General features: G+C 46.3%; 1 protein-coding gene across 2 annotated transcripts; it reads right to left on the reverse strand.

Moving 5' to 3' along the window:
• Window positions 1-329: 329 nt before the first annotated feature.
• Window positions 330-20,814, reverse strand: ECHDC3 (enoyl-CoA hydratase domain containing 3). Of its 2 annotated transcripts, none has more exons than XM_080671913.1 (5): window positions 20,609-20,814; window positions 17,286-17,407; window positions 15,229-15,326; window positions 9,371-9,571; window positions 330-1,249 (listed from the first exon to the last, which is right to left on the reverse strand). In XM_080671913.1, the coding sequence occupies exons 1-5, from the start codon at window positions 20,671-20,673 to the stop codon at window positions 938-940; spliced, it is 798 nt and encodes a 265-aa protein (XP_080528039.1). In that variant the 5' UTR covers window positions 20,674-20,814; the 3' UTR covers window positions 330-937. The 2 variants fall into 2 exon arrangements, with proteins under 2 accessions (XP_080528039.1, XP_080528038.1); XM_080671912.1 differs by having other exon boundaries at window positions 20,504-20,809.
• Between the last annotated feature and the right edge of the window lie 6,712 nt (window positions 20,815-27,526).

Raw genomic sequence — 27,526 nt, forward strand, 5'->3', positions numbered from 1 at the left:
GCTGGGCAAGCTTGAGGACAGGAGATTTAGAACATTTCTTGGCCAGACTGAACCAGAAGCCAGAAAGCATCATGTTTAGGTCCTAAGCCAAGCCCTTGCTCAGCTGGGGACTCAACTGCCCGAAGCTACTGTGGATTCTCACCAGAAGCTGAGCAGAGTTTGGAAGCATGTCCAGAGCAGGTGATTTTTAGTGGGTAGGACGTGTGTTCTGCATCCTTCCCACCTATCCTGATGTTTTTATCCTCAGGTTGTACCCAGGGTCCCGGTTTCACAGTAGCTCCATTGGCCAGGACATTCACTACAAAAACATCAGGCACCTTCTCAGTGTCCATAGTACAAAGAAAGAATTCATTTATTTTTTTCCTCAAACAGCTTATGTTCTGGTTAAGAAGATAAATACCAGTCTCTCTAAATACTATTTTAAAGTCACATACGATTATTCCAAAGCCATAGGCATGTTTCTTTCTCAATAGAACCAAGATGTGCAATGTGGAGAACACCTCATGGAGATTGGAAACGGTTCGTGTGTCTGGGCAAACAGAACTACCTCCACCATACGGGACATTTCTGATAGCAGAAGCAGGTTGGCATCCTTCTTTCATGCCTCATTTTATCGTCACCTTCTCCCATGTCAGTGTGGTCCCACAGTCAAGGTCCCGTGAAGAAGTGTATAAAATTCCAGGCTTACTACCACAGCTGACCCAGCATAGGTGCTCACTACCCTTAAATTAGCATTTCCTTTGAGTCTCCGTTTCATCCTTTCCCCAGGGAACCATCGCTACGAATACAGACCCCATGCAGTGGGACCATGACTAATGGTACAGAAGCAGTCTGTCTGCTGTTCCTGTCATGAGGCAGCAGTGGTGGTGGGGGTCGGGGAGTATCCTGAGTGCTGCTCCCTGGGTCACACTCCCTCCATCCCTCTAATATGGCCAACTCAGTGTGACCAGACAGGCTTTCTCTTCTGGATGAAGGCCTTGATTCCCTCCTGCCCATCTTGCAAGGCCACATTGTCCACCATGGTCTGGGAGGCCAGGTGGTAGGCTGTTCTTAGGTCCTGGTGCACTTGCTTGTAGAAGGCGGCCTTGCCCAAAGACACCACAGGACGGCTCAAGGAAGCGATCTTTCTTGCGATTCTCATGGTCTCTTCCTCCAGCTGCTCTGCCGGCACTACTCTACTGAGCAGCCCATGGAGCAAGGCCTCCTGAGCAGATATGGGCTCCCCGGTAAAAAGCATTTCTAAGGCGACCTGGGGGAGGAAACACGGGCAGTTATTAAGGCACTCTACTCCTGACCCCCTGCCACCTAAGTCCCACCCTCTCCATTTCACTCTGCTGAGATGGTTGGTGTCCTGACTTCCTGACAACCTGGGCCAGTTCTCAGGAACAGATTGGATCTTTCCAGGAGCAAGGAGAAGGAGGGACTCTCCATGTCCTCCTGTTCCTTCCCCAAGCTGAACTCCCAGCCCTGCAGAGGCAGGAGATTTGAGCTGCCTCTTTCAAAGGCCATGCACAGAACAGCGGCCGCATCTGATGGTATGAAACTAAAAGCACCGCAGAGCAAGGCCCATCGCCTCGCACAAGCCAGTGCAGTGGTTGCTTTCCAGAATAAAGGGTTGTTCAGAGAAGCCACCACCTCCGCCTGAGTTGAAAGAACAGCCTCATCTCCCAGAGAAGGAGGGGAATAAAAGGAAATGCCTTCTAGGGACAGATGGAGGGGTCCAGCATGATGTTAACTTATAAGAAGGGAATGCCCTCTTTCCACAATCCTCTCCCCCCAGATTTCCGAGGCCCGCAGAAAGGGGGAGTACACCTTTCTCATTCTACACAGTTTCCTCAGTTCTGTCCACCTGCCCTACTGTGCCTCAATTCTGTATTTCTAAAAAGCTGAGCTTCTTGAAACTAAACTGTATGATTTAGAAAAAGGGTTTCCAGATACACTAGAAACACAGTGCCTCTCCTATCCCTCTCCCCTTGCTCACTCTCCTGCAGCCCAGCTGGCATTTTTGCTGTTCCTTGAACACACCAACTGTGCTGTCACCTCAGTCCTATACTTGCTGTTTCCTTGGCCTGCAATGCTGTGTCCCCAGATAGCCTCAGGGCCTGTTCCCTCATCTCCTTCAGGTCTCTCTGCTCACCTGTCACCTCATCAATGAGGTACTCCATGACCATACCAGCCTATTACAATTGCAATCCAACCTCAGCACTACCTCATTTCTGGCTATATTTTAATCCTTTGTACTTTCATCATTTAACAAACTATATACTGTACACATTTATTTATTATATTATCTCCTTTGCTGGCATGTAAATTTGACTAGGGCAGAGATTATTTTGTTATTGTTAATCCTATCCTGAGGATTAATTTTCCATTGCTTTTATTTATTTACTAGAGGCCTGGTGCACAGATTCGTGCACCGGTGGGGTCCCTCAGCCTGGCCTGTGGGGATCGGGCTGAAACTGGCTCTCCATCCCCCAAGGAGTCCCAGGTTGCAAGAGGGCGCAGGCCAGGCTGAGGGACCCCACTGATGCATGATCAGGGCCGGGGAGGGACCGTGGGAGGGCTCTAGGGTGTGTCCGGCCTGTCTCGCCCAATCCCTATCAGCTGGACCCCAGCAGCAAGCTAAGCTACCAGTCAGAGCGTCTGCCCCCTGGTGGTCAGTGCACATCATAGCAACTGGTCGAACGATTGAACGGTTGGGACACTTAGCATATTAGGCTTTTATTATTTTTTTTTAAAGAGTTTGCTTGGTCTCACTTTATCATGTTCTCAGGCTAACCTTGACTGAGGTTGGTGTTCTGTCTTAAATCTTCACCCGAGGATATTTTTCCATTGATTTTTAGAGATGGTGGAAGAGAGATGGAAAGACAGAGAGAAATTTGAGAGAAATATATCGACTGGTTGCTTCCTGCATGAGTTCTGACCAGGGCCCAGGCCAGGGAGGTGCATGCAACCGAGGTACGTGCCCTTGACCAGAATCAAACCTGGGATACTTTGGTGTGTAGGCCGACACTATATTCACTGAGCCAAACTGGCTAGGGCTATTCTTCCATTGCTTTAAGCTAGAGTGGAAGGTGGCGGGGGAAGGACATGACCGGCAGCGGGACAACACATTGATGTGAGAAAGACGCATCCATTGGTTGCCTCCCACACCCTTGCCGACCGGAGTTGAGCAACGAACCTGCAACCCAGGTACGTGCCTTGGCCTGGGAATCGAACCCATGACTCTTTGGTGCATGGGCCGACATCTAACCACTGAGCAACACTGGCCAGGATGAGTTTTCTTTTTAGTGTTCTGTTCATTTCTGTGTCTCCAGCATCAGAAGAACACCTTGCATGTGGCAGACAACCTATTAAATAGTCATCAATGAGTGATTTAATGAATGGATGAAGGCAAACAGTACAGCCAAAGTGGCACTTTAGTTCTTTAAAGGCTAGGTCAAAAGGTGATACAGCTTCCATCTGGCTCTTTCCCTTGGCAACACAGACTGAGAACCCAGCTGTCTTGCTCTGAGGAAGCCTAAGCCACACCGCCCAGAGGCTGCAATAAGTGCCCCTGAGTCCCCACTGAGAGGCAGCCTCAGCAGCCAGCGTGAGTGAACATGCCTTACACTGACGGTCCCCAGCTGTCACTCCCCCACCTTGAAGTCTCCTAACTGAGGCCACAGACACTGTGAAGCAGAGATAAGCTTTCCTCACTGACCTTGAGCCCTGTCCAAATTGCAGATTCATGAGCTAAACAAATTACTGTTGTTCTGATCCACTAAGAATAGTGGTTACGCAGTGAGAGATAATGGGAACAGTTTATACCATATATAAGATATAGCACATCAGCACAATCTACTTACTGTTTAAGTTTCTATGTAGTGGGCCCTAGAAACTTCCGTTGAGAAAGCATTTAGATCATAGTTTCTCAGTCTCAGTGCCATGGTATCTTTTGGACCAGATAATGTTTTGTTGTGTGGGTTTGTTCTGTGTATAGGGTAACATCCCTGGCCTCTGTCCACTGGGTGCCAGTAGTATCCCCCACTCCCAATTTGTGATGATCAGAAATAGCTGCAGGCATTGCCAAATGTCTCCAGGGTCAAAATTGCTCTTAGTTTATTTTATTTATTTACTTTTTAATTGATCTTAGAGGAAGAAAGGGAGAGAGAAGGCGGGGGGAGGGAGAGGGAGAAAGAGAAACATCGATGTGAGAGAAACATTGATCAGTTGTCTCCTGACCAGGGATGGAACCTGGGGATGTGCCCTGACTGGGAATGAATCCACCACCTCTGGTGCACAGGACAACCCTCTAACTACCACACCGGCCAGGGCAGCCCCCAGTTTAGAACCACTGATTTAGATGGCTTTTAAAATCATGAGACTAGATTATGCTTCTGCTATCCTGGCACTTCTCTGTCCAGGAGACCAAGGAGGTCTTAACGGGATTAAAGCTGCTTGTGAAAGAAATTTTGACTGGAATAGGGTCAGGGCCAGAGGCCTGGACAGAGTTCCTAGCCTACCTTTAGCTTCCTAAGTCACCCACGCCTAGCTTATGCCTCTTTCTGGGCCTCAGTTTCCTCATCTGTCTAGTGGGGTAATACTGTTTGGCACCGTGTTGATTTATGGGGACTTTACCCAGGCAGATTAGGTAATGGAGTGGCATTCCCTAAGAAAAAGAAAGCCTGTTTATTTTATAGTGCACAAGCAACAATTTTTACTTGGGCCCCTGAAACTTGAGGTGAGAGAAAAGAAAATACCTAATAAACTCTTGTTCATTTTAGGGATACTTTTTGGGTCCCCCTAACAAGTTGGTGATTTACTACTTCTTCCTCCCAGGCTATTTGCATTAAAAACAATAAAAGTACTGGAGGCCAAGGCTCACTCACAGGGTGGTAGGGCTTGTGTCTGGATGTCCCTGAGGCCACTTACTAACCACAGACCTTAAGGGAACAATTTAACCCATCTGAGTCTGTTTCCTTATCTGAAAAACAGGAATAAGACCACCATCCTCCTGCAGAATTGTCAAGATTAGAGGCAATGTATACAGCTTATATTACAGTGCTGGGCACTCAGTAGCACCCAATAAGTGCAGTGGCTATTATTCACATGCTTATTCCGGCTATGAACATGTATGAATCTCTGTGTTTTAGGGATCATGGCCCCAGAAAGCAGAGCAGTCTTCCAGATCCCCTCTAGTCACACCGATAACAAGAACCAGTTGGTGGCAGTGGAGGGGCTGGGATGCTGGAGGACTCAGAGGGGAATGAAGCTGACAAGATCACCAGGCTAATTTAATTGGCTGGGCAACCTGAGAAGTAAATTAGGGTGCTGAGCATGTTCTCAAAGGCACTAAGGCACCTCTGACAGCCACAGGAATCACTGATAGAGTGCAGATTTGATGCAGTCGATCTGGGAGCTGAGACCTGCATTTCTCCAGGCTCTGGTGAACTGCACACCAGCTGAGGGTCAATGCCTTAACTCTCCTTCCAGCTTGGAAGTTTTACTCTGTTCTAATTAGACAGAGAAATCAGATTCTACAGATACATAAGTTACCGTAGGTAAACAGGTGGCAGCAAGTGTTCCTACCGCAGAGAAATGACTGGTTTGGAAGAAGGGGTTCGGATCTTTCATGTGCTCTACAGAGGTGCCACCCAATGAGGCACTGGCTCCACATTTCTGAACAAGGCCAGCTCTGATAGGCAAAGGGAGCAGCTGCACCAGGCACATTGTTTATATGGTGCAATGAAGACACATTATTTAACTCACACCAGAGGAGAGAAACACTTTACAATCGTGGAAAATTATTCATGCCCAGGCTCAGTCTGGCTTGAACACAAGGGCTCCATGCCATCATTTCTGCTCCCAGTGGACCAGCTGCAGCCCTGGGTCTCTGTCAGAGCTATGCAGTTTTCCATGGTGACCAGCAGAGGGTACTGGTGACCCATATGTGTGGCCTTAAGCTGCCTGAAAAAGGCCATGTTTCCCAATTAGGTCAGTTTGCAAAAGCACCTGCTTGCTACCCTGTGGAGGTGCATGGGGATATGTGCCCAGCACCCACACAGTTTACAGGCCTGTGTATGAATGTGTTCCTGTGGGTGCAATCAAGCAATGACAACAGGTAGGTGTGTTTTGTTCAGGTTTAGATCTTTATGAATCCTCAGTTTTCCTCCCAAAGGGGGCCACCCAGGGTAAAATCTGCAGTCCCGAAACCTGGCAAAGGCCTTGAGTGCCAACAGGCTTTTCACCCCACTAAATCCCCTTTATCACTACTGTGATTTCAGCTCATTAATACGAACCCAAACCCATATCTCTGCCTTATGCCTCCAAGTAGCCCCACACGCAGGGACATCTGTTACAACTGGAAAAACTCTGAAGACTTCAAAACAAGAATGCTACCCCTGACTAGTGATTCAGAGACCTCCTGGGATCAGAACAGGAGGAGCACAGAGCAGGGATCCGAATGAGACAATACTGGAGATCCTCTCCCGACTTCTGAGTGGGCCTGGCACTGCCAAAACTTTCTGTGGGAGGCCAAAGTTACTTTGGTCTTACAACATCCTGCCCCTTAATCTCTCATGCTAGACAATTATGCAACGTGGTTTTGAGAATTGGGCTTTGTGGGAACTAAAGTCCTGTTTTTGCCACATTTTCCTTCTCTTTCTTCTCGAAAACTAATTTAAATTTGACAAATATGATATAATGTTTACACTTTTAGGACTCAATTATAAGCCTTGATTTTTAAAAGTTTGTTTTAAGAGAGAATGGATTCTTATCCTGACAGGACAATCATGATTTAAAGGTTTCAAATGCCTTAACATGGTTGAAGATGAACAGCTGCAGATAGGCTAACCAGACAACCACCCTTTAGCATGCAAAAGGCCTTGTGAGTTGATTTGCACAATTATAAGATAGTTTATTAATAAGCTCTGACAATGTTTTTAATGAATGCATTTTAATTTAATGTACTGGCACAAAGTAGAAAACACACACACACTCTCACACACCCCACATTTAAAGTCCATGTGTATCCTGACAGGATGAAACCACCCCCTTGGGCTGAGCACATTTCAGCAAGCTCTGTGTTTGGACAGGCCACTTTTTGTAGTTGTGGAGCCCATGTTCAGCCAGTTTTCATGTGTGTGTGTGTGCTGGTATATATCTCTTTTCAGAACATCTGCAAAAGCACACACCTCTGTAAAAACTAATGAGGAGGCATCGTGAAAGAAAGGAGTGCTTCCCTAAATGTCTCTGGCCCTGTGGCTTGATTTCGCTTGGATCTCATTTCTTTTGTGCCTCGGGCATATGAATAACTGCTGACTTTTGTAGTAGATGCTAAATGGACATGATATCCTAGAAAGCAATTTAGTTTCCTACTTGCTATGGTATACAACACCTCCCCCCCACCCCCATTTTTAAAAACAGATTTCCCATTGAGAATGAAGATATATATGTTTTTTTAGAACAAGGAAGCCACTGGTTTCTACTCACAAGATGTTCAATAAATATTGTTTTATGTCTTATAGGAAGGGAGAAAACTTTATAAAGAAAATGGATTTAGCAAGGACAAAACAATGTTTACAATATGGCTCCTGGGGCAGCTTCAACATGCTGAGCTCAAGATGTTCCATGCTCCTGAAATACAACCATCAAAAAGCCGACACACTCAGTATAGCAGCTACTCCAGTCCTTTCTAAAATACGACTGGCTGACAGCAAACAATGAGCCAGCGACACTCATATCCTAGCCTCTTGGTACTGGCATGTCACCATGCTATTAACATGTCATGGACACCCTTTGAGTGCAACAAAACTGTCTCAACTGCATCCTATCTAATAAAAGAGTAATATGCAAATTGACTATACCTCCACTACACCCACCAGCCACGCCCACCAGCCAATTAGGAGGGAATATACAAACAAACCCAACCAAGATGGCTGCAGCCACACAGAGCAGGAGGGAGGCTTGGGTTTGCCTGGCAATGGAGGAAGCCAAGCTTTCCGCCTGCCCTTGCCGGCCCAGGCCTCCACTCAATGCTACAAAGTTTCAATGATATAAGATAAATAAAGCCCAATGGAAATGGCGGCAGCCACGGAGCTGGAGAGAGCAGGAGGCTAGGGTTGCCCGCGGCTATGGAGGAAGCCAAGCTTCTGCAGCCCTGGCCTGCTTTGGGCTCTGCTTAAGGCTACAAAGTTTCAATTATAGAAGATACATAAATCCCAACAGAAATGGCTGCCAACACGGACAGAGCAGAAGGATGGGCTCCACTCCAGGCTACAAAGTTTCAATTGTAGAAGATAAATAAATCCCAGATACTAGGGCCTCTGCTTGGGTCGCCAGGGGGCGTGGCTGGCCTGCAAACCACCACAGGCCCCTCGTCCAGGCTGCCCCACACCCCAAGGGAACCCCTATTCTGATCCGGGATACCCTTCAGGGCAAACCAGCTGGCCCCCACCCATGCACCAGGCCTCTATCCTATCTAATAAAAGAGTAATATGCAGATTGACCATCACTCCAACACACAAGATGGCTGCCCCCATGTGGACACAAGATGGCCACCACAAGATGGCCAGCAGGGGAGGGCAGTTGGGAGGGACCAGGTCTGCAAGGGAGTGCAGTTGGGGATGATCAAGCCTGCTGGGGAGGGCAGTTAGGGGTGACCAGGCAGGCAGAGGAGGGAAGTTGGGGGCGATCAGGTCTGCAGGGAAGGGCAGTTGGGGGGGACCCAGGCCTGCAGGGGAGGGCAGTTAGGGGTGACCAGGCCTGCAGGGGAAGGCAGTTAGGGGCAAACAGGCTGGCAGGGGAGCAGTTAGGCATCAATCAGGCTGGCAGGAGAGTGGTTAGGGGGTGAACAGGCTGGCAGACAGAAGTGGTTAGGGGCAATCAGGAAGGCAAGCAGGCAAGCAGTTGGGAGCCAGCAGTCCTGGTTTGTGAGAGGGATGTCCGACTGTCCACTGGGATCAGGCCTAAACGGGCAGTGGGACATCCCTTGAGGGGTCCCAGATTGGAGAGGGTACAGGCTGGACTGATGGACACCCCTCCTGCCCTTGCACGAATTTCGTGCACTGGGCCTCTAGTTTCAAATAAAATTACAAAAAATGTGTGCCTTTATGAAAACAAACAAAAAAAATCCAAAACCATAACTAGCCACATCGAGGGACAGGCAACTGCAAAATGCATGGTTCACGAAGTGAAGTACCCTGTGAGAAGCTACGCATTCCCCCCTAGACAAGAGGTCTTAGAAGGAACACTGCAGCACATCTAGCCAGCTATGCTTCATGCAGAACATCCTGATTCAAATGGTACTTTTAACAAGTGAATTTGGAGCCAACCCTCCAGTGCATGTGAGGGTTACAACAAGAGAGGAGGCTGCAGGGGGTCAGATTACCTTTCTTGGCACTGCTCTCCCCAAGGCCACCCCAGGGGTGGAGCAGAAGAGCCCAATGTTTACACCTGGAGTGGCAAATGAGGATTTGTCACTGGCTACGGCAATGTCACAGCTGGCAACCAGCTGACATCCAGCAGCAGTGGCCAAGCCATTCACCATGGCAATCACGGGGACGGGATGATTCTGGATCAGCATCATGACCTGAAGGAGCAAACATAACCAGTTCATATCCATCCAAGAGTGAGGTGCAACATTAATGTTTATTTCACGTGACTTTACTTCAGAGCACTTTTCATCCCCATTAATGTATCAGATTCTATGGAAAAGGATAGAAGCAGGCACAAAGAGAACTTGCATTGAGTATTTTTTTTTAATTTCTTTATTGATTAAGGTGTTACATATGTGTCCTTCTTCCCCCATTTCCCCCCCACCACACCCCCACTCATGCCCTCACCCCCGTTGTCTGTGTCCATTGGTCAGGCCCATATGCATGCATACAAGTCCTTTGGTTGATCTCTCCCCCTTACCCGCACCCTCCCCTACCTTCCCTCCAAGGTTTGATGGTCTGATCGATGTTTCTCTGTCTCTGGATCTGTTTTTGTTCACCAGTTTATGTTGTTCATTATATTCCACAAATGAGTGAGATCACTGCATTGAATATTGACTGTGGACCAGATTGTGCCATTTGACTCCTGAGAAGCCCAGGAGGAAGGAACACTACGTTACAATTGAGACACAAGGCTCAGGGGGAAGGAACTGGCCTAAGGCCACAAGATCCACAAGTTGTGGCTGTGGGGTCTGAATGCACACATCTATCTGACTCCTAGCCCCTAGCCTCTTCAAGGTTGCAGTCCCCTCCTCTCCAACTGCTTCCTCAGCAGCCATACAAAAGAACCACTCTGATTCTCTCTGCGGAACAAATAGTTCTGTTCTCACTGAGCCTGTGTGGAGCTCTAGTGTTAAAGGTCTGAAACTGGTATTTGGAATTTCCTTAAAAAATTAAGATGGAAAAGGGATTGGAAGGCAATTTCTCTAGTAATTCTCAAATTACCACCATGAATGTTCTCTCAATTCTATTAAAAAAATGGGGAACACCCTGCTGTTATCTAAATAAATAAAAGCCCAGCCAGTGTTGCTCAGTGGTTGAGTGTGTACCTATGAACCAGGAGGTCACGGTGGGATTCCCGGTCAGAGCACATGCCCAGGTTGCGGGCTTGATCCCGTGTGGGGTGTACAGGAGGCAGCCAATGATTCACACTCATCATTGATGTTACTATTTCTCTCTCCCTCTCCCTTACTCTCTGAAATCAATAAAAACCTATTTTTAAAAATAATAGTCCTAATATATAAAAAGAGGGGCCGTTACGACCAAAACAACCAGGCTGGACGACCGAACAGCAGGCTTCATGGGGCGACAAGGCTGGCAGGGGGGTGAGGGATGACCAAACGACTGAACAGAGGGCTGCGTGGAGCGACCAGACTGGCAGGGAGGTTAGTGAGGAACAACCAAACAACTGAACAGCAAGCTGCATGGGGCAACCAGGCTGGCAGGAGGAGCAGTAAGAGGCAACCAGGCCGGCAAGGGGGGGAGGGCAGTTAGAGGTGACCAGTACGGTGGCAGGGGGGGGGGGGGGAGAACAGTGAGGGGTGATCAGGCAGGCAGGCAGGTGAGCAGTTAGGAGCCAGTGGTCCCAGATTGTGAGAGGGATGTCCGAGGGGTCCCAGATTGGAGAGGGTGCAGGCTGGGCTGAGGGGACCCTACCCCGTGCACAAATTTTGTGCACCAGGCCTCTAGTAATAAATAAAATTCCTAAAACAGTGCTATTGGTAGAGAGCAGCCAAAAACTTGCTCATGTGATACCTAGTTCCCCTCATAAGTCTCTAGAACTTTAACTTATTTTTGCAGGTTTTGAAATAACTTGATTTATTTCTCCACTTCTTGAAGACACTCTACACAGATTGTGTTGCTTTGGTAACTTCCATTTATAAATGGTTGCTCTATGAACCCTGGCAGGGAGGGCGGGGAGGCAGAGAGCAGCTTCATCTGGGCTTTCCCACCATGATGGCAACTCAAAGAAAGATGGCCTTCATTGATTTTGCCCAAGGAACTTACCTTTGTCTTTATAAGCATTTGGTATTTGTCCGCTTTCTTATAACATAGCTAATTATATTTTTAAGGATATGCTGTCATGTTCTATAGTAGTGGCTCTGGACTTTTTTGGGAGGGTGGTCACCTTTGAGAATCTAAGTGCTAGTGACCCTTTTCATAGAAGAATGTATTTTTATGTACCTGTACCCCAAGCCATGCATGGATTATGGAGTTCATGTATTCTAGGTGAGAATGGGATGGTCAGTGATAGAGCTCATTCATAGTGAGGTACAGTAACAAGGAGAAGAACACACAAGAAACTCAGAAATCTTACTGAAAAGAAAGACAGAATTTCATTTTAGCTGTGCATGTCACCTGTCACCTAATGAACTTCAATTACTTATGAAAAGTCAACGGACTGTGATTAGAGTTGAACAGTTTATCTCTTGTCTGCCACCTACAAAAGGCTAGGATTTCATGCTACCTGGTGGGAAAATATTTAGGTAATCCAGTATATATCAAAAACATTAAAAATATTCATACCTTTGATCTAGGAATTGTACTAACAAGAAACCATCTAAAAGGATAAAAAGGCGTCTGGACAAAGATGTTCACCAAATCATCACTGTATAATAATAAAATCTAAACTAATAAGTATATAAAAATAAGGAAATGGCTATGTTAACTAGACTATATTCATTTCATGGAATGTTGTATTCCCATTAAAATGAAATTTTCCAAGAGAAACATCAGCACAGTAGTCTGCGCATTGTGTAATGGAGCCAGCTGCTGAGGTTTGATGCCCAGTCTATCACTCACTCACTGCCTAACACTCAGTCTTCACATCTGTAAAATGGGTATAATAATAATACCAACTTTACAGAACATGAGAATTATATAAATTAATATGTCTAAAGTACTCAAATGATTACCTGGAACATCAGAAGCATTCAATATTATATAATTACACAGTATAATCATATCTATGTATGATTATTCAGATGAATATGTTCATGTGGAAAAATTATTAAAAAGAAATGTAGTAAAAATTTTTATTAATTATAATTCTCTCTGGGTAGTACGATCATGGTATGGTATCAATAATTTATTTTCCTTTTGTTTTTCTAGATTATCAAAATTTTCTGTACTAAACATTTATTACTTTTATAATTCAAAATAATTTCAAATAAACTTAGCGATTTAGAGAATAAAGCTAGATAATTGATCCCCTAATAGTCAAGAATTGATTATTCCTCCTATTTTACCTCCTGATGAAGCACTTTTGGGGCTCCAGCCTACTCCAAAATGTGACATAAATTTAACTCTGCTCTAGCCTCATGGAACAGCATTGGTGAGGGTCCACATTATATTCAAAAGTGAGAGGGCCTATCCCATCGTCATTTCTGGGTGGGGTGTGAGGAGAAAGAGAAGAATCTCCTGGACTGGAGTTTCCACCATCAAACTTCACAGGATACTGAAGAAGACGGACAAGAACAGGTGTCTAGTGAAAGCTGCCGTAGCAGCTCACAGATGTTACTATCACTCTTCCACAACCAAGTACTACTCATTCTCAATTTGCTCTCTTCCTGATTTTTAAATATATATATATATATATATATTATTGATTTCATAAAGGAAGGGAGAGGGGGAGAGAGATAGAGAAACATCAATGATGAGAGAGAATCACTGATCAGCTGCCTCCTTCAGGCCCCACACTGGGGATCCAGCCTGCAACCTGAGCATGTGCCCTGATCGGGAATCAAATTGCGACCTGGTTCATAGGTCTCATAGGTCAACACTCAACCAATGAGCCTTGCTGGCCAGACTGATTTTTAATAATTAACTATCATGCCATACTAAATGCATATCAATGCATTTTCACTCGGTTTGAGTGCATCAGGGCTAGGTCCTGTGTAGGCACTGGGTCCTTTTCAGGGAGCTGGAGGTATCCAAAAATCAGTCTTTATCCTCTGAAGAAGCCTGGCTCCCACCCTTTGGTAACTTGTTTAGACCTCAGTACATGCAGATCCTCCTGCAGAATGATAAATGCAGGTCCTTTCAGGAGGATGGAGGGCTCTCTTGGTTTTCTTTGATGATTTTCTATTTTGGTCAAACTTACTGGATATCAATAGGAAAATAACTTTGAAAGCACCAAGCCTTGGCCAACACAGGAGCAGAAGGTTACATAGTCATTAATGTGAAACAAAAGACCTAAGTCCTAGCTATGGCTTGCTTTCTCCTCTCTATGACACCTCAAGCTAATCACTTTTCCCCTTTGTCCCTCCATGAAGTGAGAGAACTATAATCTGATCTGCAAATGGGTTTCTGGAAAGGCAAGGAAAAGAAAGGATGATAAAGAACGTATCTTAATCACCTTCTGTTTCCCAACCCCCATTGCTCACCTCTGTCTTGTCTACATAGTAGGTATCATTATCTATTTACCAGAGGCCCAGTGCATGAAATTCGTGCACTGGAGGGGAGGGGTCCCCTCAGCCCAGCCTGCACCCTCTTGCATTCCAGGACCCCTCAGGGATCAGGCCTACGCCGACAGTTGGACATCCCTCTCGCAGTCCAGGATCCCTCTCACAGTCCGGGACCCCTTGCTTCTTACTGCCCGCCTGCTCGCTTCTCCTTACCGCTCAGCTCACTGCTCCTTAGTGCTGCTGTGGAGGTGGGAGAGGCTCCCGCCACCGCTGCTGCGCTTGCCAGCCATGAGCCCGGCTTCTGGCTGAGTGGCACTCCCCCTGTAGAATGCACTGACCACCAGGGGGGCAACTCCTGCATTGAGCATCTGCCCCCTGGTGGTCAGTGAGCATCATAACAACCAGTTGTTCTGCCAGTTGTTCTGCCATTTGGTCGATTGCATATTAGGGTTTTATTATATAGGACTGAATCATAAGTGATCAAATGAAAGAATGAGTAAGTTTATGAATGGTGAAAAATTAGGCTATGTTATCTTAGGGTCAAGTTATGAAACTGTTTTTTATGTCTTGTTTCTCAACTAGATTTCCATTTTTGGTTTGGCAGGAAACTCTTTTTCCTTCTATTTCCCTCAATATTTTGCAAGCATCATACATTTGGCAGGTGTTCAATAAATACTCCTGAAATGAACAATGTGTTATGTAAAGCTGGATTCTACATTTAATTTTTTATTATCCAAGGGTTGATTTGATACAATTATAAATTATCTTAAACTTTTTGTTCTTCCTCCTCTATATCTGCTGGAAATCTCCCTTGTTAATGTGGTTAAAGAGAAAAGTGAAAAAGAAGAGGTTAATTTTTCTAGTTGGAGGTAATGATTATAAAGGTTGGTTGAAAGAAGGGTTTGAAAATGAATTTTAAAATTGTTATTGTTATTCCGTTTATGAATGCTCTCTCTCATTAACAGAACTGTTTTAGTTAAAAAAAAATTAAATTATAATCTTAGGTTCTTTCTCTACAAAGATGTACATTTCTACCCTTTACCTCTTAAGACATATATACCAAGACATACCCATGATGCTGGAGATGGCAGCTATCAATACCAATATATATTTCCCTTTCTTTGGCATATCACATATCAATAGCAAACTATGGTTGCTTTTTAAAAGTCTAAACCAAATTGTTGCTTGGATGAAGGACTCACCAATGGCCACAGAGGTTTTAGTAGTTCTGTAGTGGTTAGGTCTCACAGATAAAACCTTACCTGTAAACTAGAAGCCTAACACAATATTTAATATGTGTAATTATCATTTTCAGGTTTGCAATGCAAGTTGTCCTCCTGGCTTACCTCAGAACAGGTTTGAAATACTTCAGTGTGATATTCTGGACCTTGCTCATCCGTCAGTTCCTTTAAATCATGCCCGGAAGAAAATACAGGTCCCTCAGCTGCAAATGGTTCCAAATGAGAAAAGAAAATGAAAAGGTATAAACAGCAGAGTTGAGAAGGTCACTTATTTGTCAATTGAATCATTTTAATGAACAATTGTATCACAGAACGTTAATGGCCCAATTTGGTAAGAATAATTCCAGTTAACTGGCAAGTTATAGCCAGTATTTTGTGATGACAATTCAGCGTGAGGCATCTGTTCTCTAAAAGGCCCGTGGTGGAAACCAATGAACACATGCAATTACACATGCAGTAACCAAAGCAGATGGACGACTTCTTCCAGAGCTGTCCCTCCAGTCTCACAGTTTTGTTATTGGATTTGATCTGGCCTAAATTTTTTACTCATGTAGGTCCATCAAAATCCACTGTGCCTTCTGCAGCGACCTTGTCATTTAGTCTACAGACATTAGCCATCCGTATAGGCTGCAATCAGGAAGGTCAGAAGGTAAAGAGAACCTCTTTATTTTTAAAATACATATATTTGTTATTGATTAAAGAGAGGAAGGGAAAGGGAGATAGAAACACCAATGATGAGAGAGAATCATTGATCGGCTGCCTCCTGCACTCCCAATTCTGGGGATCAAGCCTGAAACCTTGGCATGTGCCTTTGGCAGGAATGGAACCCGGGACCCTTCAGTCTGCAAGCCAACGCTCTATCCACTGAGCCAAACCAGCTATGGCGAGAACTCTTTATTTTTCACATGGACCTACGGATGTGGTTTTATTGTTATTGTTAAAATTAATAACAACAAAATGCAATTCCACTGATAAGCTGGTAACACTTTCTCATATTTTCCTTTCGTTGTGACTCTTATAATGGGCAATATTATTCCCTTTAAACAGTGGTTGGCAAACTGCGGCTCATGAGCCACATGCGACTCGCGAGCTGCGGTTTGCCGCTCTGTTGACTAATGAGTTTGCCGACCACTGCCTTTAAACAAGTGAGGAAATTGTGTTGTCTGGAAGTTAACCGTCTTTGCTGCATCTGGGTAACATCCCTGTGGCTGCTGAACGTTATCTGTCCTATATCTTTTCTCTTTGCCATAAAAAACAGTTTATAATTTATATTCAACCATAGGTAAGAAGGTAACATTCTGAGTATCTGCCTCCAGAAATACTGACCCTTAATTTCTATAACAATAAAAGTACATCACAGGGTATCATCCATTTTATTTTTCTATGGATGCTTTAAAATGCTGACACTGATATTCCAGGGGTCCTCAAACTACGGCCCGCAGGCCATATGAGGCCCGCCGAGGACATTTATCCGGCCCGCCAGGTGTCGCTGCCTGTCCTGCTTAGCAGCTGACTCGTCCCCGGCCCGCAGTGCGCATAGGAATTTGTTCATAGTTTTTTTTTTTTAAACTATAGTCCGGCCCTCCAACGGTCTGAGGGACAGTGAACTGGCCCCCTGTTTAAAAAGTTTGAGGACCCCTGACTTAGACCATCACCATCATCACTAAATAACTCATTAACAACTTTTGCTGGAGAAGAGCAAGGAAAGAAATGAGCGAACTGAAGAAGATTGCAGATATTGGTTCAAAGTTTGGTAGGAACAGACAGACAAACCAATCAAATGCTCGAGCAGCCTGGTCCCATCGACTTGCTAGGCTACCCAAAGGATCAGTGATAAAACTCCTCTTATCCAGTCCATGAGGAAACCAATTATCTGATTTCAATTGGAATATTATGTATCTGACAAAAAGGAAAGACATTTTCCCTGCACAGTAATCTTTGCTATAATTTCCAGTTAATAGTGTTAGGGGAAAAAATATGTCAACAATGATAAAAAAGTAAGTGTTAGGACCAAGCCCCCCACTCCACAATAGTTTTTCATAATGAATGTTCTTGTAAAGGAGCTTCCAAACAATTCTCCCATTAACTGAGGGGGTCCCCAGTTAACAAAAGAATTTTGGGAAAAGTCTTCAGAACCCAGAGGAGGGATATAAGATAAGTACCTGAAATGATAATGACTTTCAGATCTTTGCTTTCAGCTTCATGAAGAATGTCACTTTGGAGAGATTTCAGCATTGCCAGCGACAGCGCATTCCTCCTCTTTGGATTGCTCAAGACAATGTTCCTGTGAAGAACATTTTACAATTACTGGGTCATGCACCAGTCAAAACAAGTGAGGACCCCTGCATTTCCTTTCTAATTTGGGAGCTATTTTTAAAAACACCAGAAAAGAGAACTGCTGGTACTTTGAGGCAATTGAGATGGTCTGTCAACTCTCCAGAGTTACGGCTAAGTCAAAACAAGGAGATGTCCTGAAATGCAGGCTGCATTTTCTCCCTCTTCCCTTGATTTGTTTCTTTTTCAGATTTGCTGTCAGAAACATTACTGTCAGCACCGAAAGGGCAAGTCAGAGTCGTTCCAAAATCATTGCCGCCCATATCTAAAGGCTTCGCAGTTTATAAGACAGCGGCAGGAGCCAGAGGTATCTGACACACAGTGCCACCTTCAACTTCTTCCCATTGTTCCTCAGAAATAAATTAGGTTAGGAAAAGAACCAAAAATCTGCCCCCATCTCCTCCCACCCACCACACAGAATAGGCAGCCAAGGTGCAGCTGCCCATACATACATATGACAGCATTTTTCCATCTTTTATAGTGGCATCCTATAATTCTGCACAATAATTCATGCTGTCTGAACATGGGATGGTATGTAATGAACAAAAGGACAGAACCATACAGCAAGAGGTCTCTTTTGGACATGTTATCTCACTAGAAGCTGGCATTCAGAGGCTTGCTCACTATTTTAAGTATGCTGATTAACCTGTATTGTCATCTTACCGCCCATACACAGAAATGTCTTATTTTTGCTGTTATAAGGAACAAGCAGCAAGCCAAACACCAGATTATTAATATACATTTTATATGTTTCCCACCCATATTTTTCTGCCTTCCTCATTCTTTTTTGAATCTAATATTCCTACTGCTATGTGTCAACTTGGATTCTCCATAAATAGCCTCCTATGCCACTGTTTTCTGGAAAACTACTTTGATGACTGAATCTGTGTAATACCATTTTCTTTGGAATACCATTTCCATTTTGCTGCCATCTTTAGGTGGCTGTGATATTCATCACTGTTTCTCATGTGCATGCTGTCTCCTAAGTACAAAAATGACTTGCAGCTGATATGCTGATAGACTGTGAAACCTGTATGTGAGGTGTGGAGGGTGGGGGGAGTGGCCTGGAGATGGTGGTGAGAGAATTGCTGATAAACCTTCCAGTAAAATAATGAATGTGCTTGCTCTAGTATACTCAAAAAGCTGCCATCCTATCCATGACAGATGCTTAAGTAAAAGTCTAAGGCCTCAGGCAAAATTGTATAAAAAGATGCCAGCCCCAAATGCCAGTGCTTCATGGCAGTGTCTGCTGATATGGGTCTCATTAATCCTTTGGCTTGCGTATGACACACCCTTTGAGAGTGCTCCAAGTTGCTGAGTTCACTTTTCAACCAGTGTCATTAACCAGTGTTTCCTGCCACTCCACTAAAACTATTCTCACCTGACAGCTCCTAATTATCTGAACCAAACCCAGCGGCCATTTGGATCATGCTCTCCTTCTGGAAACACATTCCTCCTCTCCTGGCTTTTTAGTCCTTCTCTACTTCTTCCATGGGCTCCTAGCCTTCTGCTAACATCCAAATGCCAGCCATCTTCAGAGCTCCTTCTCGTGCCTAGAGCAGTACCCAGTTCATAGCTGGCCCTCACCTACTGTTGAGAGGAACAGCTTTGAAAAAAAACACTGAAAGCTTGACTGAGCTGCTCAAACTCGCCTACTTAGTAACAGTACTGCTTCCATGCTGGATTTGGGGGCTTCCTTCCTCCTGAACAATTCCCAGTATTTATGATAGGTTGTTCTTCTCTATCTCCCTTTCTGCTTCATGTTTCACTCTGGAGAACTCAACCAGGTCTCCTTTTACAATTGGGCTGCCATGCCACAAGTCAGGCTCCTGATCAGATGGAACCAAATTTTCAAACTGCTTTGAAAATGGGCAGGACAGCCTCTGCCTGGGTCCTGCACTTTGGAACACAGAGCTCTGGGCCTCCTTCCAGCTCTGCCCATCCAAGCGAGCAGGAGACCACTAGGATAATGAGAAGTGCTAGCCTAGAATCACCTCCCCCTTCCAAACCTTGCTGCAGTTACCTGAGACCCTGGAGTTCCCTGGCTGTGCAATGGGCACCCTAAATCCCCAGGCTAACCAAGAGGAGTTGTCTATGGGGAGAGGACAGAGGGCATGTGGATGGGGTGTCTGCAGATTTATGGGCCAAGCCTCTGGAATAGCAGCAGGAAGGAGGGGTGAAGAGGCCAGAGTGGTGAGCAGAAGCTGGGAAGAAAAGAAAAGCTGCAGGTCAGCAGCTGGCTCTCCATTTTGGGGGGACTCCTAGGAGCCTGAGGGTTGTAAATTCAAACATGACCTTCCAGGTTTTATTAAGTATTACTTGTCAGGGCAGCAGAAGAAAACACATTTAGCAGTTAGTTTGTAACTTTTAAATACTTAGATATGCTAAATGGGCCTCCCATGGGGTCCCTGACTGGCCAGGCAAATGTCAGGATGAGGCCTGATGGGGCTCGAGGCCCTTCACCCTTGACTTCATGGTGCGGCTTCCACTGTGTGCACAGGTATGGTTTTAAGGGGCTTGGGGCCTGTAGAGATAAAGGGCAGGGCTCAGGACGGAGTGTCCTTCACTCTATTTATTGACTGGGCACTTCTGGGTGAGGGCCAAGCAGCAGCTCTGCTAGGCCTCCCCTGGCCTTGGAGCCAGGTCCAGCTCCTGGCCCAGACGCTCTAGGAAGGGCTTTCTCACAGGCGCGCGGCGGGGGCACCGGCAGAGCTGCCCACACTGAGCCCGCGGGTGTGAGGGTTTGGGGCCGTCGAGGCAGTCCCACTTGAAATCCTCCTGTGTGGGTCTTGCAGAGTCTCAAACGGCACTGCGCCCAGGCAAGGGACTCCCCTAAGTACCGTATCCGCGATTCCTTCCCACTGGACCACCTCGCGGGCCAGATTCCGCGGTGACGGATAACGGGGGTCCAGGGCAGCGGGCGGCGCCCTCGTGGGACTCCGCGTGGGGTGGCGGGCGCAATGCCGGGCGGCCTCTGCCCAGCTCTCTCCCCATTCCCCGTCAGCCCGGCCCACCCGGGAACAGCCCCGCAAGCCTGCAGCCTGACCTGATGCCGTCCCGCTGCCGCGAGCTAGTGAGTCGCGACCCCGGCTCCGGCTGCCCGGCCCCGGCCAGCCCTCGGCTGCAGAAGCCGGCGGCGAGCGGAACGCACCGGCCGTGCGGGAGCCAGGCGAGAACCTTTGCCCTGAAGGCCCGCAAGCCCGCAGCAGCCGCCATTGGGGGCCTTAGACGCGCTCCGAGAGCGCAGGTGCGAGCCCGGCCGCTGGGCTCCGGCCGTGGGAAGACCCGGCTCGGAACTTCCAGGTCCGTGTCGGGACCGACTCCCAGGCCGGATCCCTCCGCCGTCCCGCCCCTCGGGCCGTCAACCACAGCGCGTTCCCGCCGCGGTCCCGCCCTGGCCCCGCCCACTCGCCGCCCGGGCCCTGGAGCCCCGCCCCTGAGTCCTCCCCTCCTGATCCGCCTCCGCGGTCCCGGATTCCCCTCTGGCCACTGGCGCCCAGCCCCGGAAAGGATGAGGCCAGGCCAACCTGTAGGCGATCTCCGCGATTTGTTTGCCTTGCAAGGCCAGATAAAGAGGTGAGGAGTGGGTTGTTCTGTTCTTTTCTGCACCAACACCAAGAATGTGATGGTTTGCCTAGATTAGAAAAATGAATGTTATCATGTGGTGAGTGGTGTGACTTCTGGACTTCACTTTGTTACCTCACCCCACCCATGAAAAACCGCCAGGCCTGGCAGATGATCATAGCTCCGGAGGTGAGGTGTATCCCACTCAGGCGCTGACTTTTGAATGCTTTATGTCCTCCCTTAGAGAAACCCTGGGATCTACATTTATTTCTTGAGTTTTTCAAGTGCACCAGGGAAGAATGGGAGGCCCTTTCAGGATCTAAGTGACTGCCACAGACAGGGCATGTTCTACACTTAAAGCGTAAGTATGAAGAGAATGTTTTCATTGTCATTTGTTAGTTAACTGCTTCCTGTATTAAATTCTCAAAGTCTGGAGATTTGCAGGAAACTTAGGAGAGATGGTGTCGTCGTTCATATACCTTATATATGCTTTCTGGAGAGACATCATGCCCAAGAGCCTACACACCTTTCACACTGACTTTTGCAAGAATAACAATTGTACAAAAGCATACTAAAATGGGGCCATTGAGATTGTACAGTGGCTTAAAATAGTCATACATTGGGTTCCTCTCAGTGAGGCTCTTATTAATTCTCAGCTTCATAATTGCGCAGAACACATGTACAGAAGGATATTTTGAAATGTCAATTGAGATCACCCTCACCTTGGTCATTTCCTTGGGCTCCACTCCATTCAGACAACCTGGTGTATTCTCATTCATTTCCTCCAAGGATGAAGGGCTCTGGCAGAATTCAGAGACAAACAGAAGGCAATTTTTGGCTTTTGAGTTGTAAAAGTCTAGCAGATGGGGGTTGGAAAACACCAAACAGGCATAATAGATTGGGGTGTGGAGTGAGCTACAGATAAGTCAGAACAAGGCTCTCTGCCTGAGACCAGATTAAGGTTCCCCAGGTTTCAGGGGCAAGGATAGGACAAGTAGAGCTTTTAGGAAAAGCTAGAAGAGGGCAACTGTTGTAGGATTTGGGAAAGGGATGGGCCAAAGCCTCCTGGAGAAGTGGGAATGGTGGGAAGCCCCAGCTAGAGAGGAGGCAGGCTTGCTCATTTTCCTTGTTAGTATCCCAGGGGGGTCATGAGACTCCAGGTGGCATGGAATGCCTGGGCAGATAAGCCTGAACACCTCCCAGAATTTCACATGGCCCAGTGTGATGCTGTGACAATTGGGCATTGCACTGGGCTCAGAGACAGCTGGGAGAGGTCTGGACCTGAGGAGGCTTTGAGGTGGGGAATGGGAGATGACTCAGCCAGTGTGGATTTGTGGTATAGGCCGTTAGACAGACATGAGCATAGCAAGGACGATGGGCCAGGTACAGAAGGTCACCAAGTGGACAGCCCTGGATGCCTAGCACTGTACGATTATAGGGTGAGACCTCATCCCCATGGTTACCTTTCCTCCTTTAGCATATTGATGGTCAAGCAGTTTGGACCTTTCTTCCCTGGAGATAACATCTAAGCCTCAGTTGTTTTGCAGCTCCAGGCCCAGAGAAGCAGCAAAATCAGACAAGCAGCTGACCTCAGAACCAGCTGCATTGAATAATGACCCCCTCCCTGCCCTGGTGCCAACCAATCAATCAGTGGATATTCCAACCCTGAAAGGACACACCTGGAAAGTTGCTTAATAGTCTATTGAGATTTTCCCCTGGGACTGTCCCTAAAGATGACACCCTTAAAACCCTTAGGAGGGAGGACCTAGCTGCTCTCCCAGGAGCAAGGCTGCACCTTGCCCTTCCCCATTCTCTTCCCCATCCCATCAAGCGCATCACCTTGACCTTCCTTTGCCTCCATAACTTGTTTCCTCAGCCCATTTCTTCTATGAATTACTTCTTTTACCTCTTTGATTTCCTAAATAAATGTTCTCTTACAGTTTGAGTCTTGGCTCTGAATTCTTTCCTAGCCAGAACTCAAGTACCAAGGTTACTGAACCCAGGTCGGGTCTCAACCCATTAGTCTAATACTGGGTGCCTTTCCCACAGATTGACAAATTGAAGACAAGGTGGGAATGAGGACATTTTGGATGGATGCCATTACCTGTAGGTAGACTAGAATATGGTGAAGTAACAAAAACAACAAAACAAGCCTAGGTGGCTCAATAACAAAGCCTCATTTCTCATTCACACTACAGGTCTACTGCAGATCAGCTGAAAGCTCTGAGCTAGGTCAGTGCTGTCCTCACCTAGGGACCTATTAGAGTAACCTCTGTCTGGAAGGTTGGCAAAGGAATCCTATATAATAAAGAGGTAATATGCAAATTGACCATCACTCCAACACACAAGATGGCTGCCACAATGGCCAGCAGAGGAGGGCAGTTAGGGGTGACCAGACCTTCAGGGGAGGGTAGTTAGGGGTGACCAGGCCAGCAGGGGATGGCAGTTAGGGGCAACCAGGCTAGCAAGGGAAGGCAGTTAGGGGTGACCAGGCCAGCAGGGGAGGGCAGTTGGGGGTGACCAGGCCTGCAGGGGAGGGCAGTTGGGGGGACCAGGCCTGCAGGGGAAGGCAGTTGGGAGGGACAAGGCCAGCAGGGGAGGGCAGTTAGGGACAATCAGGCCAGCAGGGGAGCAATTAGGCATCGATCAGGCTGGCAGGGGAGTGGTTAAGGGGTGATCAGGCTGGCAGGCAGAAGCATTTAGGGGCAATCAGGCAGGCAGGTGAGCAGTTGGGAGCCAGCCATCCTGGATTATGAGAGGGATCCCAGATTGGAGAGGGTGCAGGCTGGGCTGAGGGACACACACCCCCTGTGCATGAATTTCGTGCACTGAGCATCTAGTAAAAAATAAAAATAAAGAAAGAAAGAATAGGGAGAAGTATGGACCGACACTTAAAGCTTCCTTCTGGAAATGCCACTTGCTTGCACATCTCATTTGCCAAAGCAAGTCATGTGGCCACACTTCAGGTGTGTGGGGAATTACAAGCCTTCTATATATTTGGAAGAAGAGAGCTGGAATCTTTTTTAGTAGTGACTACCTAATGACTAGCACACAACCGCCCAAGCACAGAGCCTTGGTGTTCTAAACTAACTCCTACTTATTATTCAGTGGTCGGGGATAGAACTCCAAATCGACTTAGGTGAAGTTTCTGCCACTAGGCAGAATGAGAGTTTGAAATAGAAGTTAAGCTCATAAATAAAATGAAGTTAAATTTCTAGAACAGCTGAGATTTATATCTATCCTCTTAGTCATGTCATGTGCTGCCGAAGAGGCAGAGCATACTACCTGAGGCTGCAGGTCATGCAGGATCAAAAAGTCTGATCAGAATGATCACCATCATGGTCCAGAGTCCAGCAACCGAGTACATTTCTCACCTTCGTACTAAGGTTAGTATAAAGTACTGATAGTACCATCTCGTGGGCTCAGTGGGACATGCTCATTTCCCCATGAGAACAACGGAGAGCAGTGGAGTCCAAACAGGGATGTTGCCCAGAGGGTGGCTTGAGCATGGGCTCTGTAGCAGATCTGACAAGCAAAGGCTATTTAGAGTTCTTGGAGACTAATAATATTTGTGCTTTAAAAAAGACACACCGCGGGGTTTTCTCTTTTGGCTTTTCAATGTCTTTGATGAGTGCAATTGTCTGTGACAATGCAGGGAACAATCTATGACAGTCAATGAAAATTGAAAATTCCTGATTCTAATAAGGTTTTTGATATATCCAGTTGATCCTTCAACCTCTGGTGCTCATTCCAGTCTGTAGAGGGGAATAATTTTATTGTTTGGGCAGCTGCTGTTGGAGTGCTCATTTATTTCGAGTGGAAGCATTCAGGATGGTCCAGAATCACATCATTGAAGTCATTCATCAAAGTCACCTGCTTTTCTGGGATTCTGGTCTGGATAGGCTCAAACTTGCATGTTAGATATTGTTATTGTTGGCAAAGGTAGGAGCTGGATGTTCATGCAGTTTTCTGACATTAATTTTTGCTTGTTTGTGTTTGCCTTTGTTAAATTAGTACTAGATAAGTATTAACTTTAAAAAAAATTATGGGAGGTGGGGAGAGGAAGAGACTGCTTCATCCCAACACAGGACTTGGAGTAGAGGACCTAACAGGAATATTGGGTTTTGAGTTTCACATTTCCTTTAAAGACCCACAGATGCTTGGCAGAACTGTTTCAGAGACAACATCCACCTGTTTTTAAATTTTATTTAATAATAGAAAATTTATTATTTTAAGAAATGCCCCTTTAAGAAATGCCCCTCTGTGCCATCGCCTGCACATGGTGCTTTCCTGATGCCACCTGAGGATAACTTGTGAGGCAGGTGTCATTCATTATCCCAGTTCAGAGAAGTTACCACGGTGGGACTGGGCTCTGGAGGTGACCTAAAAGATGGTGCTGGGATGCAGGTTTCCACGCTCACCTAAATTCCTACCCCTGCTCTCCCATGCCTTTCATGTCTCCTTCCTCCCTTCATCTCTTCCAGCGTCCGCAGCTCTGGTTTGAGAGTGATGAAATGGCGATGGACAGCCGCGGCACTATCCAGACGGGAGTTGATGTCACTTGCTGGAATGCTTGTCCATCCTTCAGCAGTGCAAGAGTCTTTTCATGCAGGCTCTTTCTCCAGGCCCCCTCTGCCTCTCATTAATTTTGGTAGGAGCAGCTTGTCTTTCTTCTCTCTTGCTCAGTGCCCTTCTAATCTATTTTTTCCACGTGGGCCTTCTCCCTGACACAATTTAGTTCCAGGTTGCCAGCAGGCTTCTCTCTGCCTTTGATTTATGTGCTCCTTCCCTGTGCCACATGTCTTAGCCATACAGATGTGTCTTCGCTACGTTTCACATTTCCTTTCAAGACCCACAGGTGCTTGGCAGAACGTTGCAGACAGAATGCAGAACAAACGGCAGTTCTGGGGAACCTGGTGTCTCAGGCTTGCTGTGGGAATGAAGGAAGTATCAGAATTCTTCAGGGTGCAGAGAAAGAAAAGCAAAGGGCAGATTTTCAGCTGCACATGGAGTGGTTTTTGAACTTTCTTTTTTATTAAGTTCAGGCCAGTCTAAGACAGGCATGTAATGACATGGTTCAGAGGTGTCCCGTGGGAGCTTAGTTTCAGCTGAGATCCCTCTGGCATCCAGTTGGCTCACCAGTGCTAGCTTTCACCCTCATTCTCCTCATATCTGCCCCCGTTCCCTCCCAAAAAAGTCACAGGAGAGTCAATCACCCATAAACCAGAAATGTTTATATCTTTCATTATTTCACACAACTGTGGGTACTTTGCCGTGCCCCAGTTTTATTTCATATTTTATTTATAATCCACCAGTCATTTTCTAAACGCCTTTTGCAAACCTAAAATTTCTTCACAAAGACCCATGCTTTAAGTTGGTTGAACATTTACAAACTAAAAAGGGAGGAAGGGTGAGTGCATGATTGAAATTAACTTCCTTTTACCCCCACTTAGTGAATGTTCTTGAGTTTGCTCAGATGCCAACCAAACAAACCCAATAATTTTAGGTAAAGGATATGGAAAAGTGATATAAACTGATGAAGAGGTGTGTGCTTCATGCATCGTGGCTATAGATAACACTTTGAATGAGCTTGAGAACATTAAAGGATGCTAATAATGGCATTGATGGAAACTTTCTGGAGGCAAGGAGTCATTTGGGAGATGAATGTTGAACATTTGACCCATTAAATGGTGCTAGAAAAAGACAGCCATGTGGAGGCCGCAGAGCCGTGCTGCTCAATATTCACAATCCCCTGATGAGGAAGGGACAACAGACCACAGAGCGTGCTTGCCTGGGAAAAACTAGTGCCAGGGCCCGGGCAGGGGCGGGGACCTACTGGTCACAGTCTTTCACACCTACCGCATCTACACCACACCTCCCAGCAATTACAATCCCAGCACTTGAAGAGAAGGTTAAATTATGTTTCAATAACTGTAAGAGGAAAGGAAAATAGTGGGAATCCTACCATCAAACAGGTTAACCTTCAGCCAAATGGAACATTCTTCTGTGAATGTGGAGTGATCTATTGCCCCAATATCCCAGAGAGCCTTGGCGGAGAGCTGTGGTGGTGGTGGGTGGTGGTGGTAGTGGTGGTGTGGTGGTGGTAGTGGTGGTGATGATGGGGACTGGAAGGGCGGTGGAGAGAAGGAGGGAGTTTGCTTGACTGGAAAGGGGACAATTTTCTACTTGGCTTCTAGGAGGGAGGGATGGAGCAGTTTAGTTCTTGGTAGTTAGTACCTTACTTGTTTAATGACCTTAGCAAGTTATCTCTGAGCCTGTGCTAAGGACTTCAGAGCTTGCAAAAGCTAGAGCTGACTTCTCTGTGATTCTTGAGGAGAGTTTTGGGCACTTTACAGAGTGAAAAACATTAAGAGAGTAGGTGTGAACCAATTCCCCATGGTGTGTCAGCCTTTTAAGTCTGTGTGCATCTGTGCAGAGCTGAATAGCTCTAAAATTCAAGGTTTTTGTGTTGCCTTTTTTAGATGTAATTGACATATAACATTCG

The sequence above is a fragment of the Plecotus auritus genome (genome assembly GCF_963455305.1).
Source record: "Plecotus auritus genome assembly, chromosome: 1".
NCBI classification, from domain to species: domain Eukaryota; kingdom Metazoa; phylum Chordata; class Mammalia; order Chiroptera; family Vespertilionidae; genus Plecotus; species Plecotus auritus.

Excerpts from the sequence above, each read along its gene's own strand:
- ECHDC3 (XM_080671912.1), bottom strand. The coding sequence starts at position 20,673 with ATGGCGGCTGCTGCGGGCTTGCGGGCCTTCAGGGCAAAGGTTCTCGCC. Across the intron at positions 15,327-17,285 it reads GAAAGTCATTATCATTTCAG|CTGAGGGACCTGTATTTTCT; the intron begins GTACTTATCTTA and ends AACCATTTGCAG. Across the intron at positions 9,572-15,228 it reads TATTTCAAACCTGTTCTGAG|GTCATGATGCTGATCCAGAA; the intron begins GTAAGCCAGGAG and ends TTGCTCCTTCAG.